Source organism: Zonotrichia albicollis, chromosome 1 (genome assembly GCF_047830755.1).
Source record: "Zonotrichia albicollis isolate bZonAlb1 chromosome 1, bZonAlb1.hap1, whole genome shotgun sequence".
In the NCBI taxonomy this organism is placed as follows: Eukaryota; Metazoa; Chordata; class Aves; order Passeriformes; family Passerellidae; genus Zonotrichia; species Zonotrichia albicollis.
This window is the reverse complement of record NC_133819.1, coordinates 21926957-21944144: the sequence shown is the minus strand read 5'-3', so window position 1 is coordinate 21944144 and position 17188 is coordinate 21926957. Positions and strand designations below refer to the sequence as shown.

The following is a 17188-nucleotide window of genomic DNA, read 5'->3' as shown; positions in this document are numbered from 1 at the left end:
GTTTCCTTTTGAAAAACTATCAGTAAATCAAGTCACTGGTGAAATGCAGAGAGAAGAGGGACACATACCCTGGCACTTTGCCTGTTGACTTTTTTCTCTTCATCAGGAAGTGGTGGCATCGGGTAAGGGTATTTTCTGCTGGAAGCAATAGATCCAGTGGATGAAGACGGAGACTTTGCAGGAGACAGTGTCCTGAGATGTTGAAACACATAAAATAAATGTGATGTCTTTGCATTCTAGCACTGCAACAGCAACTGCCATTACTCTGAAGCTTGGTTCAGAGCCAAGAATATAGCTTATTATTAGCTCAATATAAGGGGGATAAAATTGATTGATTGATCAGTAGTCTTATAATTTCATTTTATGAATAAAGGTATTTAGAGATTTCAGGAACACTGGAAGAAAAAAATTTGCTACTTCTTATTAGAATTGTATAACAAAAATTACTTCTTAAACTGTTTTATATGGTACTGTAATTAATCATTATAAAATTATTAAAAACCAAATCTGCAATTGAATAAATACAGAACTAAAAGCATAAAGCCTAAATAGAAACAGTAATTGTATAAATACAAGCTAAACAAATGTCTTCTCCCAGTGACTAAATGGCAATTATGTGTCTTTATGCATATCTTACACATCTCCTAAATTGATACAAACATAGCAAATAAATCTATTATTTTTGTAACATTACTTTACACAAATGCATGCATTTGGAGGCCAAACTGTTAGTTGTGAAGTAACAAAGGCATATACAAAGTGCTAATAACAAATTGTTATACATGCAAGCATCATACAGTGCATATTGTTCCAGCCAAAGAAAGAGTCTGATGAGAATATACAAAAATGGACTGATTAGTCAATGGCAATCAGCATTTCTGTACAAGGTGAGTAGAGTAAGCAGGAGCAAGTAAATGTTTGTATCACATGAAAGGCATTCTTTTCATGTCAATAAGGCAACAGCACATTATTGACTGAAATTTTATACCCAAGAAAAACTCTTATGCTTCTGTTTTGAGATTCTGCACTTTTCCCACTTGAGAGGTTCCTATTAGGCTCTAAATCTGGGCAGAGTAAAATGAAAAAAATGCCTCAAAGTAGAAAAATTGAGCTATCCTGGCCCCCTTGTTCTCTTGTGCAGACCACAGGCATTCACCACAGGAGGCCACTTAATACTGCAAGCATATCACTCAGCCCTCCCTGAGCACTGCTCTCTAGTATCTTCTGAGTTCATGTGTCCCTGAAGATAGAAACTTTCCATAATAATAAGTGAAATTTATTTGTCTTTAAATAACTGTTCTTTTATTTTGGACTATTGTATCATTTTGTTGTGTCTCTAGCTCCCTACAACAGCAGATTCTCTTGCCTCCCATACAAACAATGACTGATGGTAGCCACAAGCAACAGGGTGTCGATGAAAATTATTTGATGAGAGCTCTCCACTCTGGCTCATGATCCTCTAATGCCTCACGTGGTAGCCTCTAAGTTCAACAGCAATCAAGGGATTAGCATTGGTACAATTGTCCCAACACGGAAGCATCCAAACATCTTCAGTACCTGCACATCGGTCACCCATTAAGATGAACTGGACATACACTAATGTTTTCAGGAAGAAAAACCCTGAAACAGCTACTGCAGTATAAAACAAGGTTTCTGTATGTCCGACATCATGGATCTGGGCACCAAACTGTGCATGCAAGAAAAAAGGGTAATTTAAAAAAACAAATTCCAAGGAAAGGTTGTCAACAGTGCCCTGCTGTTCACTATCCATACAAGTCCTCTCATCTCTGTCCCCACTTGGACTATCACTAATAAACTATTTGTGGATCTAGAATGAAGAATATAAGGAGAAGAGGGAGAGGGGAAACTCAGGAGAGCAGATTTTACGTATTATTAGTAATCCAATTATTCAAAAATTTTACCCCATTGCTGCAGTAGAATTTTAAATTTTCATTTTAAAATTTGCAACAATGTACATGGAGATCAGAAACAAGGAACTGGGCCAGTGGAATCTGACTTGGCAAGCCCTATCAGAAAGCTGTTTATAAAGTAGCACAGCCAGGGGGGTGGCACAAAATGAAGGCATCTCCCATCTCTTTCAATACACCAGGCACGACACCTCCAACACACCACAGGCTCTTCACATTTTAGATACTCTAAGAGAAGGCCACAGTGAGAGGAAAAGCCACATCCAATCTTCCTGTCCATCCATCTGAGCAGGTGATCCTGGAAGGAGTAATAATCCCCCAAAAGATGGGGCATCTTGAATATTTTCCCTGCACAAGTAGGTCCTCTGACCAGGATCCCTACCTCATCCTTTCGGCCAGGAAGCTTTGCACCATAACTCAAACACAATGCTGCCTTTTCCAAAGATTTTGAAGGCCATGCCTCCAGAGTAGCTGCCTACACATCCTTTTTCTCAAACCCCCTTTGTACTGCCTGATCACCTGCAGTTTGTACATCTGACTGATTGAGCTTTGCTGCCCAGCTGCAACACTGCAGCCAACACATCAAGAATGCAGTTGCACACTTACAGAAATGACCTTGCCCTCCCCTCAGAGGGCCTCACCACTTATTTTTGTTATAGAGTTATGTGCTGGTTTTTGTCATCTTTAGTGCCAGCTACTGAGACTGTGAGCATACACAACTCAGCATATGCTCACAGATCTTACAGTGCATCTTCTGTGATAAACAACATTGTTTGAGGTGGTTTTGATCACCTTTCAGGTTGTACCCTGCAATTGTGTATGTGCTGTGTATCCCAGATTTACATATACTTTAAATGAGAAAGGTCATGTCTGGCTCTTTCTCATTTACAGGATGGAGAGACAGCATTCAGGGACACTTGCAGGTAATGCTGGGGTTACAGGTAGGAAAACTTGGCAGTTTTGGTCAAGGGTGGGATCCACTTAGTTTTCACTAGGGTTTCAGTTCTCCTGCAATCAAATCCATTAGCTTTCATGCCAAATGTTGCTTCCCGCTGAAACTTTCACAAGAAACCAGTACACACCACGACAGAGATTTTACTGCCAACCCGAAATGAAGCCATGCACCTCACCTGCAAAAATTCTACTTTTTGAACAGAAAGCAAGATAGAGTAGCCATTTTGTGTCTTTCTGTCCTGAAAGCTAAAAACTAAGAGTGTGTGGAGACCATTCTGTGATTCACAACAAACACTGCGGCAGCAAGAAGACATCTGGAAGCAGTCCCTGCAGCCTTGGGCCTACCTGCTCCCCTCTTGTCCCTAAACAGCAAATGGTGGCTCACAATAAACTGTGCAAAATGTGTCACCTGGTCACACAACTAAATATTTTTCAATTTTGAGTGTCATTTTAGCTGAACTCAAGGCAGGAGGCCCTGACAGATCTGAACTGTTCTTGAACTGTGAGTGATTCTCTTTTGCAGACTGAAATAATGTAATGAAATCCAATTAACATTCAACCTGGTGAAAGCATTGCAAGCCCAAATATAGACCCTATCAATCTAATCTGACCTTTGCTGCTGTGGATACAGCTCTTTGTATGGCATCATCAGCCTAGATCCTACATTCGGATCTTCTAAAAACACTGGTGTGGCTAAACATTTTAAAGTAAGTTCGTTTTTAAAGCCACAGATGTGCACACATGTCCTCAGAGAGAGCAGCACCAGAGGGGAAAGGAGGCTCATGGAGGGACTGCAGAAGAATCAATGGTTGCGGCTTGAGCTGTCACTTGGAGCAGTGAACTGTGCCTCAGAAGCAGGCACTCACATGCTTCAATGAACCCATCTCCCTAACTCTTGAAGCAAAACACTGATCCTGACATCAGAAGGCATTTTTTCATTATCTGCCAACAATAACAGTATTTTGCTTTGGTAATACAGAAAAGGCTTGTTAGTTTGTTTTTTATTTTAAGCACAACCTAGAGCTGTCTCAGCAAGAGCAGCTTGCCAAGGGCTGGTCATGGCTCTGGCCCCAGTTGGATGCTCACAAAAGAAGGTAATGGAAATGGTCAACTAAAGAGGAACTGAGAAAAAGTCAAGGACACAAAAGAGCATTAGAAATAGGAGGGAAATGACAGCCTACTGTCTCCTCCTTCCATGCCCGTTCTTGATGCCCTTCTGATTTAGGACGGCCCTTTTCTTCTGGTTATGTGCTCTGGGTCTCCATCTAAAAAACACTTTGTTTGTTACTTTTGTATTTAAGTAACTCAGAAAATACAACATATTGTAAATACTTGAAATAAATCAAATGTAGGCAGCTCAACACTTTAGAAGGTGCCTTCTAGACTTTTTTCTTTATAATTATCTACAGAAATATCATGTTTGGAGTTTCTGGCAGGTTTTTTTTCCTGATTCCATCATGGCTCCATCAAGTCTTTTAGATTCAGTGAGAATTCTGAATAATTCTTAACCATATTTCAGAAGGTCAGCCTGTGCAGTGGACACTGTAATTGTCAGTAACAAGAATAAGCAGTAGTAGCATATTCATAAAATAATGTCCCTTACAGCAAAGCTAAATTCAGGGAGAGGCTTCCTGCCTGATTTTATTGCAGAGGTTATGTGGTTATAGCCTGGCACACAAAATTAAAATCTAGACTAGACTTTAAGCAGGAAAATGAGAGTTTCCTTCACAGATCATATCTTCTTACAGATGAGAATCCCACACTAGGGAGTTTTCTGATGCCAGAGACACTAGGTACTATTATTACTATCATTATAAAAAGTAATTATATGAAATCCCCATCAGACTTGTAGACTAGAAAAAAATTACTAGGAAATCAGGTGTTAGAGATACAAATTATGATTTATATAGGGTATTTTAAGTAGATGGAGAAAATCTGGGTGATGACTAATATCTCTATTTTCTGAAAACCTGCAACTTTCCTAGAAGGCTTTTTTGTCATATTTCCTAATTCTATTTCAGCTCTTCCTACAACAGCACCAGTCATCAACGTATTATTCCTAAAACTACAAGGAAACAAGCACAACATCAGTATTACTTTCAGGACACATTTAAAAGGACAGAGAAATCAAAGATGATTATCAATATGAATATTACTCAGCTAAATATCTGCTGTAAATGTCTTATCCTGACAATCTGACTCATGAAGTACAGTACCAGCTGGACAGTGTGACTTCAGCTCAATGTTCTAGTTTAACAAGTAAGATCTGTTTCATTCTGTTTGGGAATAACTTCACAGGCCCAGGCTCAAAACCTAGCCACAAGATGTTCTGACACACCATTCTTAGGAACAGTCTTTTCCTGCCCATGCTATCATTAAGCAAAATTGCACCTGATTTTTGTGGAGAAACTGTTAGTTCAACCTCTTGTAAATCCACAGCAACTCATCTCAGGAGATCTGATCTTTTGCCTTCCATAATGTGTCTGCAGAATACTTCCCCATGATTACCTCATTTAATTGGGACAATTCAGATTTCTAAATTTATTCTAGTTGCTCTCTGATTTCTAAGGGGAATGGCTGCAGGCAGTGATTAGTAAGCTTCTGTGGTGCAAAAAATTTGATTTATGCTACATCTCTGCTGATGTGTAGCCTTTAAAACTCACATGGGTCAGCTTAATCCTCATCTAACGTGCCAAAAATGCTTGGTTTATCTCAAATACAATTAAAAATGTGACTCGTTGTAACAGCTTAATACCCTCAGGGACAGGGCATACTCCCATCAATTTAATCTAGTTACTAAATAAAAATATACTGATACTAAAAAATTAAAACCAAATTATGAGTATGCAGACTTATAACCCTGTTTATCTAAACCATTTCAAGAAACCTGTATTAAAATAGTGCTATCTTCATATTCCATCAATGTGTTTGTTTATGGCTACCACAGGGCTTCTGATACAAAAACCCTGAAAGACAGTAATGGGGTTACGTTATGGTGAGCAGCTCTTGTCCTTGCCTGAACAATAAAGGTCAAGAGGCTATTTTTAGAAAAGGTTTTGGTAATAAAGCACACCTCGATTCTTATGCGAGTTTGCCTAATTTCAGCTTACAGTAACCTCTGGTCATTATCAGTCTTAGTTGGCAAATCTAAAGGACCTCCCACACACAGAGATTTTGCTCCATATGCAGTGATGTGGACCTCATGATCAGGTAAGTGTTCAGCTGCTCCCTTAAACTGCACAGCCTGAGGCTCTCTAGAAAGAACTGGGCTTAGACCTGCTCAGTTCTAGAACGTGCTTGCTGAACTGCAGACACCAGACCTGGACCCTGTATCCCACCACTGAAACAACCAGACTCACAGTACTCCCTGCCAGAATGCCCAGGTACCAAGAGACTTGTCTGGTACCAACTGGCACTATCAAATCAACCTCCTGTAAGCCCTGGATTCTTGCATTAGGGAACTCTTCTCCCTTTTCAGGACTGAGGGCTGAACGGCCAAAGTTTACTCATTTTTCCTGTTTGTTCACTGGAAACCTTTCCTGCAGCTTACTCTGTCTGTGATTTATGAGGTGTTGAAAACAAACAGAAAGGGTTTTAATCATTTTATGGTGTTTTAAGACTTTGGGACATTTTTAGTTCTAAAAATGACTACATTCTTACCCTGCCATTTAATGTCTGCCAGTGTTACTATTGGAATAATAGTTTTTCATTAGTACACTGTGATACAACTCCCATCATATTTTTTTTCCAAATGCACACTGAACACATTTAGCATATGTTTCTGTCCTGTTGCACTTTTATTAGGTCTACTTTTGTAGCAAAACTATTAAGATTCTATTTACTTGTTCTTACCATCCTTCACTGTTTTGGCTGAAGGTTTTGCTTATTATTCTTTTGATTTGTGTTTCTGTAACTATCTTCATTTTTTATATTTCAGCTTACAGGTTCATGGATTTTGTTCATTCATTTGTCATAAATTGTCTTCCATTCTCTCCTATGCTGGCTCATTTTTTCAGCTGATGCAGAGATCTGTATCAGCTGTGGGACTGTGTCTTTTGGGAATATACCGCAACATTCTCAGTCTCTTGATTCATGTCCAACAGGGGCCCAGCCTGATGCATGGTTTTTCTCTGTAACTTGGAATATACCAGATAATGCATACTCTTCCCTTTCAAAAGCAAGTTATATTTTTGGTTGAACCCTACCTCACTTGTAACAGATTAATTAGCAGTTTGACAATTAGATCACAGAGTATATTCTCATAAATTTAGTTTTCCAATTAAAATGTATAAATTATTTCATTGCAGGCTGAGGGTAAAATACCACTACTTTTTAGTCTTTTTTAATTTAAATTTTAGTATGCACTATATAAGACAGTAGGTAGAGTCAATGTGTAATGAAACTACTTGCTTCAGTAAATTAAAATTCTATTTAAGTTAATAGTATTTTATTAGTGATAAATATGTCTCATGCCCATAAAACACTATTTGGCATAAAATGATGAGAAAGCTACTACAAGCTATAGATGATGGTGGGAACGCATGCACTACACACCCCCTTTTCAATGGCTTCATTAAAACATTCAGAAAAATAATTGTAAATTGCACATGAAGCCAAAAACAGACATCAAAATGCAGCAAAAGAAGAGGGGCCCTTTGCACCTAAGTAACTTGTATTGATTTATACAAGATAAGAGTCCCAAGATATTTGTATATGCTGGAACAGCTCTAAAAAATGAGAATTATAGAATTAATTTACAAAATACCTAAAGTATGGTCCTTCTGTGTTTTTATTCACATCTTCTACCCACTTAGCTACATTATATTCTCTTTTGAACCATGGGTTTAAATACCTGCAGAAAGCAATGGAAGGAACAGAGAAAGCAGAAGAACAAGAATAGAAAATCTGAGAACACACAGCACAAGCTTAGCAAGGATGTCTTCATCCCCAAAATGCAAGTGAATATGGCAAATCAATCAGTATGGATTTGGGTGAGGACTAGGCAATGTGTACAACTGCATGAGAAAATCTGACCTACGACAAGACTCATATGTTTGATTAGTCTGGAAACTCTTTCGGATACATCATTCATTTAATGTCTTAAGGGTAAAATTCACTCCTATGCAGAGGGCCAGTATTAAGCTCATGGTTTGAACTCCCTCATGATCTCAAAATAAGGATGAAAGGGCATTTTGGCTTCAGTCATGACGTTTGCTTGCCAAAGACACACTTTTGTATCCATCTAGATAAATTGCAAGATGATGGCTAAAAGATCACAGAATCTTGGGCTTGACCCTTTTTACAGGAATGAATTTCAGCCTCATTATGTTAAAAGGTTTGAATTTTTTGCCAGTATAGTGACAATTTTTACACTTACAGGCAAACAACCCTCTGATTTTTCAAGGTTCATTTAGTTTGGCTTTAATGCAGGTAGGCTGCAGAGTTACCTTACATATTACAGAAGCAATATTGACATCAAAACCACATTTTTTAGGGAAAAAAGTCTGAGTTGTCTACTCATATTAGTTACATGAAAAATTATGAAATAAAGATGATATTTAATTATCTGACAACAAATTACTAAGGAAGAAGAAAACTTTTTTGTAACAAATTTTTCCCAATAACCAGATAAGCAAATTCCTCCCCTTCTGTCATGTGAACAAAAAAGGCAGATGCAGAAAATAGGAGTTTGCCTGGACCAATTTAAAGCTTGTTCGTGTTAGATATAAACGGCAACAATCAAATGATTAATTGTGATCATCATCTTTATACATTAGAAACTAGCACAATGAAATAGGAAACAAATTTTAACCAAGGAAAATGGGAAAGAAAATTCCTCTTTAAGTTATTTTTGATACTTCTGGTCCAGTTCTTGTCACCCTTATTTATGGGAGTGACTCCAATGACCTCACACATGGGAACAGGCCTTGCAAGTTACTGCTCAGATGAATAAAAGTTGGGCCAAATCATGTCATTCAACCCCTCCATATTTCAAACAACAATGACAACAAAAGCAGCAGCATTTTTTCAACTTCTTTTGCTCCTTTTTTGCTCTGGAACGTCTCCTCCCCGCCCCGCGCAAGCACAGCCACAGCTCTCAGAAAGGACTCGCCCTCAGCCACAAGTGCTTCTAAGAAGCTTCCTCAGCTCGCTTATCTATCAGGAATCGGGAGTGCTTTATGCTTTCCAGCTTGGGGTCTCAGACAAAGAAAACACCAAAAGTGGTAGCGCAGCAGAACAGATGAACCACAAGTGAAGCAACAGGCTGATGCCAGTGTCACCAGGAACTAGTAAACTTCTGCTTTAGCTTTAATTGTACATTTTCTTGTACTTGCTGCAATACTTTAAACTTGTCCTTTTTCAGTTAAAAGGGTCTTTTGGTAACCATGAAACACTCCCAATCTGGCTTCCTGTATTAGAAAACAGTGTAAGGTGCTATCCAAGCATGCAATTGTTGCACAAACATGTTGCAGGGTTTCCTGGGTCTGGGTGTATTACAGACCATCATTCACTACCCCAATCCACCCGTTACAAAAAGGTTAAACTCAAGTTACTGCAGACCGCTACATGACAACATTGGAAAGCCCTCAGGCTGATCTTTCTGGCCACATGTCCATTAGTAATGGCCAGAATCCACACTTCCTTTGAGTGAGAAATTCTGCTTATAAACAAGGTGTCCTTACGCATAAGCCCAGAGCTAGACCGACAGCTCGACTCGGCTCGTAGCGCAACATGCAACAAGGCAAAAGACCTGGGCTCAAGAGTACTGGTACTCCTCAGGCTGGCGAGGAGGAAGGGTAGCTAGCGCTGCATCAGCAGGAGCACCTCCAAGCAGTCACGGTGTTTTGCCACAGAGAAACTATCGGATACTAGGGTAGGGACTTGTCACGGGACAAAATGGCAGCCCAGAATGCAGGGGCAGATGAGACTGACCTGTGATCCCGACTCCCTGTTTGGGGGTGGTCAGAACCCCCTGGGCTTATGCCTTGGGCAGGGATTTGGTGGGCGAGAGAAAGCCCAGGCTCAGATGCATGGGTTACCCGGCTGCAAAAAGACAATATATAATAGAAAGTCTAAACCAAAGACGTTCGTATCATGTATTACAACGAGGAAGACAAATGCTTATAGGAAAAGCAGTGCAAATTAACCAAGGTCTGAATTGCTGGGACCTGTTTTAACACAAGCTCCCAATTAAACTGTCAACTTATTCAGAAAACTGTCATCATTCCTGGATAATTCAAATGGATTTTAATAGAGAGCTATTTATCAGGCTATTTCATCAGCCACAATTCTGAAAAAGCATTTGGCCTGTTGGCATTCCTTCCACATGTAATGAACCATCTGCCTATAGTAAAGAATAATTATTTTGTTATCAAACATCCAAAAACAATTAAAAATGTCTCAAAATATCTTTAGCAGTCTCCTCAGAGCTCTATGCTTAGCATAAGCCTTGTTCATGTACGCTAGGTCCAAGGGTCACACAAAGGTGTGAGCAGGACATTTTTCAGGAGCTGAAACCCTGTCAGCGCTGCTCGTGAGGGCTGCAGACTTTAAACCTTGCTCAGTCCTTAAGAAATTTTGTTTAAATGATTAATGTCACAATTCTATTTGATTTGTGGCTGTATACAAAAAACAATCTGTGCATAATGTGTGCAGTTACTGCAGACCATGCATACAAGTATCTTTGAAGGGAACCACACTAGTGTGGTTTTTAAAAAAATTAAATTCTGCACAAGGCATGGCATTAATAAACACAATTTTATAATGGTTAACTACAGTCTGCTAATTACAGGAGACCAACACTGTTATCCTTTTTCTTCCATATCAACAAGTATGCTTTATTGGACTCCTAAGGGCCATAGAAGCTGACTTTCTAAATACTGCTTCAGAACAGATTTCAATATTATTCTGTACTTCCCAGACAAGGTAGAAAGGTAAATTGGTCTGGGAAAAGCCTCCATGTATTCTGCAGCATCCTCAAAGCAGCTGGTGTTGTTTTGGTTTATTTTTTTCCTAAATGATGAAATGCTCGTCACAGTTACATCATTCTCAGTCCATTTTCTCTCCTTGCAAAAGAAGCTGTCCCTCTAACCAGAGAGCTAATTGCCCTCTAATAGCCCTGGCAGTTCTCTCCATTCCCCACTGAACTGACACAGCCTGTGGATCATTCATTCAGTGCGAGCTCTCTCTCCAGCTGGTGATAGGACTGCCCAGGAGACTTGGACAAGCCATTCAGGCCTATGCAGTCCAGGACAGACCCAACCAGGAGAAAGGGTATTTTCCTGCCTGGCAGGCCTCTTCCAGGAACACACACACTGTGCTTCATCCCCAAAAGGTTGCTGCATGGCCCTTGGGAAGTACAAGCCTCCTCCCTGTAGCATCAGGGCTGCTGCTGGGTTGAGACACCACCATAACAAGCAGCAAAAAGGAAAGCAGAGAATTAGGTGGAAGTTCAGGGGCACCTTTAAAAGAGAAACAAATATACAGGGAAATATATTTCCAACTCACAATATCTCTGTTTGCCTGCTTATTTAATGCTTCAAAGGTCTCAGACGAAATCTCATTTGTATTTTTGGCAGTTCGGCCAGACAAATTTTGGTTTTATCAAACTATCTCATGCAAGGAGAAAAGAAAATTAGCAAAATAACATTTCAGTAAGAGTTTATCAGCACAGAGTACAGAGACTCTTGAGATAAACTCCTCCAAGGGCTAAAATTTCTGATTCCATGATGCCATTTTGACCATGCAATGTTATAATTGCAATGTGCATCGAAGTATTGTTTTTGTAATTTGTAGCATAGGGTTTTCTCTAGGAACCCTTTCTGAGGCTACTCACCTTAAGACAGTGCACTGCAGGTGAAAGAAAAGTTTCAGAACAAACTCAAAATCCCCAAACCAAAGAAAATGGGGCCCAGAGAGCAGTTAGCATTATTAGCTTCCAGCAGGGTTGCTATCAAGCCCATTTGCCCATCAAGGTGCAAAGTTAGTAGTCATGATATGGGGAAGGACACTCTCACTACCACCATGGTCAAAGAAAGGGCCATTCCTGTTGGCTGTAAGTGCTGTAAGAGCAGGCCAGTGCTTCTGACAAGCCCAGAGGTTTCCAGCCACTCACCACTCATTCACAAGAGGGGCCTGAACCAACAGGCTTAAGTACATAAGAAAGGCTCTTCCTGTGTGGGGAGCATTGCACACGTGGGCTCTTTAGGAAATGTAACCAATAAATCAATAAGCCAGCAACTCTCAGCTGTAGAGGAAAAGTCTGGGGATCAGTCACTTGATAGAGACTTTAATTACCCTTTTACCACAGGGTTTAGTCAACTGGCTGTTTCAGGCTTACAATGGCAAACTTCAAGGAACTCTCAAAGCAGACAGATACCTCTCCTACAACCTCCAGGAAAGTATGCAGAGATACAAATCTCTGACTCTGCAATGGCCCAAGCCAAGGTGGAGACAAGGGTAGGAAACAGTCAGGTTATCAGAAACTCAGTACTGAACCAGGATACACTCAGCAATGGCAGTTTACTGTAGACAAAAGCCTGCAGTGATGGTGCAGGCTGCCACCATCATTGGGAATTGCTATGGGAACGACTGTGAGGAAGCCTACATGAAAAAAGAAAATTAATAGTTAATTTTTAAAGAATACATTAAAAGAGGTTGAAATACATTAGCCAAACCATTTACCAGATTATCAGTCAGCAATCAGAATGGGCCACAGAGCAAAAATGCAGCTGTCTACTTTTCAGTATTCTTAATTTCCATCTACAAAACACAAATATGAAAACTCTATTTTGGCTTTGCTTTTTTAAATTCAGACTTACTCAGTTGAATTAGACCGTGGCCTAAATCTTTTGCCTCTGACTTTCTTTCTGTTTCCTCCTATATTACCTGAAAGAAATCAAAGGACAAAGACAGTAAAACAACTTGAAACTCACCTGCCCCATGCCAAACTGTATATTCTCTTTGCATCCATAGCAAAAGAGCTGCTACCTTTAACTTTACACCATTAACCTTTAACTTTAACCATTTAAATCTCACAGGTCTGTTCCACTTGATTTAACCTCAGACACTTAGGTTACCTTTCTCTACTTTTTACTGCAACTGTACAGAGCAAAGAACTCCTTTATTTCAGCTGCTACTTGACAAATTCCCTACACTTCAAGAAAAACGCCTAACACTGCCTGATAAAATCACAGAAGCTGGCAATTGTGAAAAGATTTCTTTCTCTTTTTCATGTTAGCTCACACTGGAGGGAGAAATTAAATGTAATTTCTTTGTGACAAAGGACTGTGCAAAAAAGGCACTTGTAGGGTGCTGCTAAATCCTAATTCCAAGTTATTAACAATTAGCACAATTTTAAGGAGTCATGCTGCTGTCCTAAGAGCAGCTAAACTTCCAGCAGAGCACCAGTGGTCCAGAGGCTGGTTTCCACTGTGGCCAGCACAGTGGTTCACACTTACCTTGCCAAGAATTACTCCTAGGCCTCCCATTTTCACAAATGTCTGAAATATGTTTTGTGTCTGGGATCCTTTCACTCCAGGAATGAGATAATCCATTTGACCTGGAATAGGAGGGCTCAGATGCAGTTATTGTTAAGGGTATTTGCTCACATCAATGTTAGCTCAGTGGTTTGGTCACATTCCTGAGGCCAGTGACAAAACATAGCCTAAGGTCTGTCTGCACTAGCAGAGCATCCAGGATTTCTGGTTAAACTCTGCAGTTACACCTTGCAGCTGTCCCTGCAGTGGCTCCATGTGCCCACATTCAAGAGCCAGGCATCAGCACTGCTTTCTCACTCGTCTGCTGTGGAATGCACAAACAGCGGCGCACACCAGATTTCCTTTGGATTTGCAGCTCTGCCTCAGTTCCTAGATGGAAGATGCCCTTACTACTGTGCTCATTTCAAGGCTTTTTCATCTCACATTCATGCACATCCCACCTGCAGGCTGCCCACTCCCTCCTTATGCTGCTGCAGGAGAGGCAGGACAGCTTCCCTCAACCCACTGCTAGCAGTCTCAGGGGCTCAGGAGTTTGTGACGAGCATCCTCCCTCCCACCCAGAGCTGGTAGTGCCAGGGGAGAGGTAACTCTGCCTCATTTTTGCTAATTTTGAACGTTTATATTTTATCAGCCAATTGCTGCAGTATATACTTCTAATGCTAAACTCAAAGCCAAAGATAGTCTTTTTATCTAGATGCTTGGTGCAAACTGTTTTTTCTTTCCTATTGCACTCCTTTTAAGAGCCAGAGATGTACGTGGTGATGTCCAACATGTGGGGTTTTGCCACAGGCTGCCTCTTGTTGAACTAGAGCTGCTGCTCAGCTGTTTGCCATGAGATCTATAATTGTTTCCAAAAGAGAAGAGGAAGTTGAAAAATCCACAATAGACATATTACAAAGTCTTGCTTAAAAGAACTGGTTTTGTAGTTTTTAAGTCTGGACACTTGCATTTTTTAGTCTCTGATTTCCTTGGGAGCATCTGAGAGATGCTCTTCAATTTCCAGAAGCTCAGGCTAATCACAGCCACACTGAAGTGAGCCCAGGCTTTCATTAATTCAAACTTAATCACATCATGAAAGGTCTGAGAAACAACAGATCCACTGACAGATTTTCTAACACTTCCTCCTCCTCCTCAAGGTCACTTTCAGGTTCAGGAACATCTTGCTATATAATGATTTTGGTGTTTGCTATTTCATAGTAGCAAGAGTTATCATAAAGCTATGTCTTAATCCGTGAACATCCTCTGAATACCAGCTAACATTCCATAGTGCTTTCCAGCATGGAGAAGCCCAGGCAGCTGATGGCCCAGCCACTCTAACATCTCCCAAGAGATGCCATCCATACCAGCACACACAGCAAACCAAAACCAGCTTGGAAGGTAGGAGGTAGCACTCTGGGAATTCAAATGGAAGGACTGCGTCAGCTGTATCACAATGTTAATGGAATATTTGTCAGACTTACTTTTCCAGACTTGACAGTGGCACAACATACCTGAATTGGTGGTGGGAACAACAAAACTCTCTAGTACAGACAGACCTTAGAAACCATTAGCTTTTTGGAACAAATACTAAAGAGAGACACATGAAATAAATGAAGTATGAAGAGAAACACAGACACTGCATGAAAGAAGAAACACATTAAATTACAGTATTTAAAAATAACTTTTTTTTAAAACTAGTATTTAAACCTGATAGACAAAGCTATGAAAACTTGCTTTCCCAAGACTTTGTTTCAAAATTTTAATCAAATTTAAAAAGATTCTCTAACACAAACAGTGCATCATTTAAGATTAAAGCTTGCTTCCTGAAAAAAATAAACAACCCACACATCCAAAAAGCTGAATTTAAAGATTAGAGATAATTAAGTAATCACTACTGGAGTTTCCCTTATAACATAATCATTCATTAACAAACTGAATGAAGTTGTATATAAGACCAAGCTGCTATACCAAAATAGCAAATGTCACTACATATGTGTCCCTTCCATACATTTCTCTTTACTTTAAGTGAAATAATATCAAAGAAAATGGCTTCATCAACTGCACAATTGTAGGCTGCTAAGTGGGACAAGAATTGAGAATTGCAGTTTTCCTGTGAAGCACTTCATGACTGTCAATTCCTCTAGGACACAGCGCTTCTCATAAATTCTTTTATAGTGCTAGCTAGACATTTTCATATAAAGAATCCTTAACTGCAGAGGAACAGTGAGCATCATGATCTTAGCAATTACAAATGGCTCTCAATGCTTTTAAATGAATCTTCCCTTTTAAAATGTTGAATTTTTAGGCAACTGGGACAATAAAGGAATTAGTGAAATCTGATCAAGGGCAAAATCTAATTCTCTTTAATCTAATGGCAGCAAGCAGAAAAATGCAGAAAGTCTTTGTAGAATTATTTTCTAAGATAATACTTGGTGACCATTTAGTATACTACTCTAGTAAGTGAATAAAATGCAATCAGTATCATCTTTAATATGAGACAGCAGAAGTCTAAGTCAACATACTGGATTAATGACACTGACAAATAAAGATATAAAAATAACATTTATATTTAACATTTTATGTTTATAACTGTTATTGAAGAAAGACAATGCTCCTTTTCTTTGATTACATGACACTGATTTAAAAAGTTGTTGGTGTTTTATTTAATTTTTTTTTCAGCCACCAATTATTATTACAGTCTACTTGAAATCAATTCTCAAGCAGGGATATTATGAAAACTTTATTAAACAAAAATTGATTTACAATGCAAAAATTTTTTATTCTGGCCTAATCATACTAATTAGCAACTAGGACACAGGAGAAAAATCAGTAATCAAAGCAAAAAGGATGCTATTTCAAACATTCCACAAAGAAAGAAGAAAGAGTCAAACCTGCTGCAAAACAATGAAATGTTCTGACTAATGGAATAATGGGTGATGGAACAGGTAGAAATCTGAAAATGCGACAGAAAAGCAGACCTCTTCTTAGAACTAGATGCAGAGTTTGTGCTGACTCCAGGAGGCATGTCGCTATAAAAAGAGTCGGCCTCTCCCGGCTTTTTTACATAATCTCCCTGGGGTATTTGTCTGAAGTGTAATAAACATTGTAGAGTCAGAAAACATGACAGGAACTAGAACGCACACAAACATGCATGAACATTAGTTTAAAAGAAAGAGGCAAGGATAGCAATCCTTGAGAAAACCTGTTAACCACACACGATAAAGCTATTAATAAATAATTCAACCATCAGAGAGAAAAGTCCCACACGCTTCTGTTATGTGCAGAAGAGTGGATTATGTGGTTTTGGAAAGAGAAAACAACGAAAAAGTTAACTCTGATCACAATTTTCAAAGTGAACAGTTAATGATTCTTGAGACACTGGATAACCAGTCCAGACATTTCAAATAGCTCATCATGCTGACTGCAAAAAGCACCAGTACAGAGCCTAAGCTGAATACAGGCCTGCATCAAAGAGGAGCTCAGGAATAGTGAATGGTTTTTTCCTGCTGAGATAAATGCATTTAACTTTTGTGATCATGACAGAATTCAAGAGTAGCAACCTGTTGAGTTGTTTAAATTTCAGGAGGATAAAAACCTCCAGGTTTTTAACTGAATTCTTGTGTAAGGGAACTATCATCAGTGTCACAGATCCTCAGCTATTCCTGATTACCACAGTAGTAGACTCAATCTGCCAAGACACACAACAGTAATGTAATAGTTTATCCTTTTCCAGAACTAGAAGCTCAGTTTCGGTAAAAAAAAAAAAAAAAAAAAAAAAAAAGATAAAACAATCTGTGCATTAGAAAGTTCTAATCGAGTTATGCAATT

At 39.3% G+C, this 17188-nt stretch overlaps 1 protein-coding gene across 12 annotated transcripts in view; it reads right to left on the bottom strand.

The window, feature by feature from the left end:
* ADAM22 (ADAM metallopeptidase domain 22) overlaps nt 1–17188 on the bottom strand; it is a 136630-nt gene that overhangs the window by 11318 nt on the left and 108124 nt on the right. For 3 of the 12 annotated variants that reach the window (XM_074535587.1, XM_074535632.1, XM_026795504.2), the window contains 5 exons: nt 16252–16446; nt 13343–13443; nt 12704–12770; nt 7648–7734; nt 69–192 (listed from right to left, as the gene is read on the bottom strand). In XM_074535587.1, the coding sequence (XP_074391688.1) occupies nt 69–192; nt 7648–7734; nt 12704–12770; nt 13343–13443; nt 16252–16446 (574 nt within the window). Of the gene's footprint in view, nt 1–68; nt 193–7647; nt 7735–12699; nt 12771–13342; nt 13444–16251; nt 16447–17188 lie in introns of those variants that run through there. The other 9 variants (XM_074535599.1, XM_074535607.1, XM_074535619.1 and 6 more) reach the window with 7 other exon arrangements.